Source organism: Helicoverpa armigera, chromosome 20 (assembly GCF_030705265.1).
Source record: "Helicoverpa armigera isolate CAAS_96S chromosome 20, ASM3070526v1, whole genome shotgun sequence".
Classification (NCBI taxonomy): Eukaryota; Metazoa; Arthropoda; class Insecta; order Lepidoptera; family Noctuidae; genus Helicoverpa; species Helicoverpa armigera.
The window spans coordinates 5,834,915-5,840,481 of record NC_087139.1 but is presented as its reverse complement, the minus strand read 5'-3'; the positions used below and the strand labels follow the sequence as shown (position 1 = coordinate 5,840,481).

Genomic DNA, 5,567 nt, shown 5'->3' with positions numbered 1-5,567 from the left:
GCTAGCGCAAATAGCACTTCAGAGGGCCGAGGAAGAATCGGACGACGATTATATGGACGATAGAAATTCCAATGAAGAGTACATCCGTTCCTGGTTGGAGGAAGCTCCGGAACCAGACCCGCAGGACGCCGCCGCTGAGGGAGGACATAGACCACCAGATACCCTGGACCTGCCCGAGCCCCCCCCCCTCCGCGGTTATAGTGAATCCGGTCCTGCGTGGAATAAGTACTGCTCCTGGAAGGGACGCCGCCGCCGAGGGAGGACATAGACTGCCGGGTACCCTGGACAAACCAGAGCCCCCCCCCTCGAAGACCATCGATACTGAAGCCCTTCCATCAATGAAGAAACCAGTTGAAGATACCGCAGGGGGTGAAGGGCTCCGTCCGTTTATCACGGAGCTCACCTCCGCCATCGCATCGCTAGCCGGCAATAGAAGCGAAGAGAAACCGGTGTACCACAACCCTGCTGCATCGAAAGTCATCATGACGCTGCCGAACTTTAGTGGATTGCATACAGAATGGCTATCATTCCGCGCCATCTATGAGACAACGCGACCATATTTCAACGATGTGGAAAATACGGCGAGGCTGAGAAGAAGCCTGCGAGGAAGAGCGCTTGATACAGTTAGTTCCGAGCTTATCGGCAACGCCAGGCCGGATGACATCATGAAGGAGTTGGAGCTTCAGTTTGGCCGCCCCGACTCAATAGCGCAAGCGGAGACAGACAGACTGCGCGGGCTGCCACGCTGCGGAGAAGCACCGAAGGACATCTGCACTTTCGCCAGCCGTGTACGAAGTGGCATCGTCACACTGCGAGCGCTGAAAAAGGAACACTACCTCATGAACGCCGAGCTTATGCGCATCCTCACAGAGAAGCTGCCAAACTCGCTACGTGTACAGTGGTACAAGACATATACTGAGAAGTACCAGTCAACGCCGGACTTGGGTCTCTTCAGCGACTTCATCACCGAACAAGCTCGCTACTGCAGCGCGTTTGCACCGCCTGAAAACATCAATGAAGCTACTGGACTTAGACGTGTGACGCAGAGAACACACACCACTATAGACAAGAAGCCCGCATCGAAGTGCCGCATCTGCGAGATGGATGGACACCGATCGCTAGACTGCCACAAGTTCGTGAAGGCTTCTGCGGACAAGAAGTGGGAACTAGCCAAGCAGCACAACCTGTGCTTCCGCTGCCTCCGCCATCGTCAGCACGGACACAGATGTCAGAAGAAGAGATGTGGAATCGAGGGCTGCACAGCATCACACCATCATCTGCTTCACTACAAGAAGAAGGCGAGCACTACTGAAGTCGCACAAGAAGCGCAAGAAATAGTCGCAAGTTCACGCAACCACACAAATCAAGCGTTCCTGAAAATTGTTCCGGTGCAACTGTCCGGACCGGCGGGAGAAGTGCGCACCTACGCACTGCTGGATGACGGCTCAACCGTGTCACTGATTGACGAAGAGCTAGCAGACATGATCGGTGCAGAGGGACCAGTCGAGCCGATGAAAATAGGCGCCATCAGCGACGTGACTATCGACACGCCCACGTCGAAGAGAGTTGACCTCACGCTATCGACCTGCCATAGGAAGAAGATACCCTTCAGGGCGCGCACCATACCACGCCTGCACCTGTCGCCGCAGTCAATCAGCAAGGATGACATCGCTGACTGCAAGCACCTGTTTGACCTGGCAGATCAGCTGACGTACAACGCAGGGACGCCGAAGATTATCATCGGCCAAGACAACTGGCATCTGCTCCTAGCAACAGACATCAGAAGAGGGCCCCAGCATCAGCCGATAGCATCGTTAACTCCCTTGGGCTGGGTGCTGCACGGTGCCCGCACTAGGATTCTGGGACAGCAGGTGCACTACGTCAATCAGCTGAACAGCGCCGAGGAAAGCATAGACAAGCAACTTCGTGAATACTTCGCACTCGAGTCACTCATCATCAACCCGTGCCGACCAGCTTCTGACCCGGAGAAGAGGGCGGAAGATATATTACAACGCAGTATAGTACAGTTGGAAGATGGACGTCTTCAGACTGCGTTGCTATGGAGGAGTGACGAGATACAGATGCCGGACAGCTACGCGACTGCGATGAATAGACTCGTATCAATAGAGAAAAAACTCGACAAGAATCCTGCTCTGAAGACTAGATATATGGCGCAGATGGATTCACTAATAGAAAAGGGCTACGCAGAGAAAGCGCCCCTTGAACGTACACCGGGAAGAACGTGGTACCTGCCGCACTTCGACGTCTTCAACCCTATGAAACCGGAGAAGCTTCGTATAGTTCACGACGCAGCAGCGAAGACAAGAGGGATGTCACTGAACGACTACCTGCTCACGGGTCCGGACTTGCTGCAGTCACTGCCCGGCGTGATGATGCGATTCCGACGTCACCGCGTCGCCGTCTCCGGAGATATCACTGAAATGTTTATGCAGGTGAAAGTAAAGCCAGAAGACAGAGACGCTCTCCGATATCTGTGGCGAGGAGAGCGGCGGGAGGGGGCGCCGGAAGAGTACCGAATGACGTCAATAATATTCGGCGCAGCAAGTTCACCGTGTACAGCAATATTCGCTAAGAACTGGAATGCGAAACGCCATGCGAACGAACACCCAGAAGCAGTAGAAGCAATAGTCAAGAATCATTACATGGACGATTACCTGGATAGCTTCAGAAGTACAGAAGAGGCGACGCGCACAATCAAGATAGTACAAGAAATACATAGTAAAGCGCGCTTCGACCTAACAAAATGGGTATCCAACAGCGAAGAAGTGCTGCGTGACTTGGTACCTGGGCAAGAAACAACACAGATTGTTAATCTTGGAAATATAGAAAACACAGAGAAAGTACTCGGCGTGATATGGAAGCCACACACGGACGAGCTGAGCTTCAACTTAAAACTCGCGCGCCTACCTACTGGCCTGCTCGACAAGGAAACGCCCACCAAGAGAGAGGCGCTCAAGATAGTTATGTCGCTATACGACCCGCTGGGCCTCGCCTCACCTATAACAATCAGGGCGAAACAAATACTGCAAGAAGCCTGGAGGCGGGGAGTCGACTGGGATCAACCTCTCGATGAAGAACTATCAAGCCAGTGGAGGGCGTGGATAAGTCATCTCGAACAGCTGAAGAACGTAAACATACCGCGCTGTTATCCTGGGTACAGCGAGGCTACAGAAATACAAGTACACGTGTTCACCGACGCCAGTGAGAAGGCCTACGCTACAGCGGTGTACTGGAGGTCAACGACCCGTGATAACAACGTGCACGTCAGCCTCGTCATGGCGAAGGCGAAGGTGGCGCCGCTGAAGCTGCTGTCAATACCGCGCCTCGAGCTGCAAGCCGCGGTGATGGGTACGCGCGTCGCAGCCGCAGTGATATATGAACACAACGTCAAGCCCGCCTCCGTGACCTACTGGAGTGACAGCAGAACCGTTCTGACATGGATAAGGAAAGGAGCCAGATCGTACAAGCCATTCGTCGCACATCGCTTGGCCGCCATAGAGGAAAATAGCAGAGTCGAAGAGTGGCGCTGGGTGCCTACAAAAAGCAACATAAACGACGCCGCCACCCGCGACGTCCCGACGCATTTTCACACCGACCACGAGTGGTACTGCGGCCCTAAGTTCCTCTACGACGACCCATCGACATGGCCGACTGAGTCACCAGCTGACAGTCAACCGACAGGCGAGGAAAAAACAGTCACGCTCATACAAGCGGGCGCAGCAAACCTCATAGACGCCGTTCCCGACCCCGCTCGATTTTCAAGGTGGGAGCGATTGCTGCGCGCCACAGCCAGAGTACTACAGTTTATATCGTTATGTAGAAAACAACATACAGAAAAAACGTTCTACAAGCGAACAAGGAAAAACAAAGAAAACGATCCTGATTGGTCGAGAGCGGTGCGAGCGCCCCGCGCGCCCGCCGAAGCTGCGCGCGCCCAAATATACACACGCAAGTTTATCACATTGGACGCGACATACATTCAAAGAGCAGAGAAGCTGTTAGTTCGTGTGGTGCAACAAGAAGCCTTTAAACAAGAAATAGCCAGTCTCGAGAGCAACAAAACAGTCGCAAGTAGTAGCCGGCTGTACCCGCTGCGCATAGAACTAAACGACGGAGTTATAGTACTGCGAAGCCGCATAGCTGCTGTAGACAAAGTCGCTAAAAGCGTGAAGAGTCCACCTGTGTTAGACGGCGATCACCGTATTACACAGCTATATATAGACTGGACACACCGTAGCCTACAACACAGCGGCACCGAGCTCGTCGTGAATGAGGTCAGACAGCACTACTGGATTGTGCGCCTGCGCCCGACAGTCAAGCAAGTCATCGCGCGCTGCCTGCACTGCCGCATACGTCGCGCGCGCGCGCCGACGCCGGCAACCGGCGACCACCCGAAGACACGCCTAGCTCATCACCGCAGGCCGTTCACATACACCGGGCTTGATTATTTCGGCCCGCTGTCAGTCACCGTCGGTCGTCAGCATCACAAGCGATACGTGGCGCTGTTCACGTGTCTCACAACAAGGGCAGTTCACCTCGAGATCGCGCACAGCCTCAGCGCGGACTCAGCTGTGTTGGCGCTGCGCAGGTTCGCAGCGCGACGCGGCTGTCCCACCGAAATCTACTCCGACAACGGCACCAACATGCACGGTGCTGACCGTGAGCTGCGTGAGGCCTGCCAGGAGGAGGCCAGCCGACGCGGCATCGCCTGGCGCTTCATCACGCCTTCCGCGCCTTTCATGGGAGGCGCCTGGGGCGCTTAGTGCGGTGCGTTAAGACCGCGCTAGGCGCCACGCTGCACGAGCGCCACCCACGCGAGGAGGTCCTCGCGACGCTGCTCTGCGAGGTCGAGTACGTCGTCAACAGCCGGCCGCTCACCCACGTATCTGTGAGCGGCGACGACGACGAGTCCATCACACCGAACCATTTCCTGCTGGGCGGCTCGGCACGCCTGCCGAGCCCCGGCACGTTCGACGAGCGAGACATCGACAGCAAGAAGCACTGGCGGCGCGCCCAGATACTCGCCGACATGTTCTGGCGCCGCTGGGTGCGCGAGTACCTGCCCGAGCTGCAATACCGGCGGGAGCCGCACGCCCGCGGCCCCGCGCTGCAGCTGGGCGACCCCGTCCTCATCGCCGACGGCAACCTGCCTCGCAACACCTGGCCGCGAGGCCGGGTTGTGGCCGTCTACCCGGGTGCTGATGGTGAAGTTCGGACCGCTGACGTGCGCACCGCAGGTGGCATACTAAAGCGTCCGACGAAGAAACTCGTGCCGCTGCCTAAGTAATCGGGCAGTGCGGCATCACCGGCGTCGCGGCGCCCTCGCGCTATCACTGCGCCGTCGCTCACCGGAGATGCGGCATCGCTGCGAGCCAGAGCTACGAGTCGTCGCTGCGGGTCATCGCTACGGGTCAACGCTTCGAGTCCCTACATCGTGTCATCGTGTCATCATTCATCGTTTAATAGACTAAATAGTGATAGTGAAAGTGAAAGTGATAGTGCCTACGCTCTGCCGCACGGCGGGAGAGATGTTCGCGACAGACGCA

At 56.2% G+C, this 5,567-nt stretch overlaps 1 protein-coding gene across 1 annotated transcript; it reads left to right on the top strand.

Annotated features, from left to right (window-relative positions):
* Positions 1-338: 338 nt before the first annotated feature.
* Positions 339-5,308, top strand: LOC135118301 (uncharacterized). Its single transcript, XM_064039863.1, has 2 exons — positions 339-4,767; positions 4,809-5,308. Exons 1-2 carry the CDS (start codon positions 339-341, stop codon positions 5,306-5,308), a joined length of 4,929 nt encoding a protein of 1,642 aa, XP_063895933.1.
* Positions 5,309-5,567: the final 259 nt, after the last annotated feature.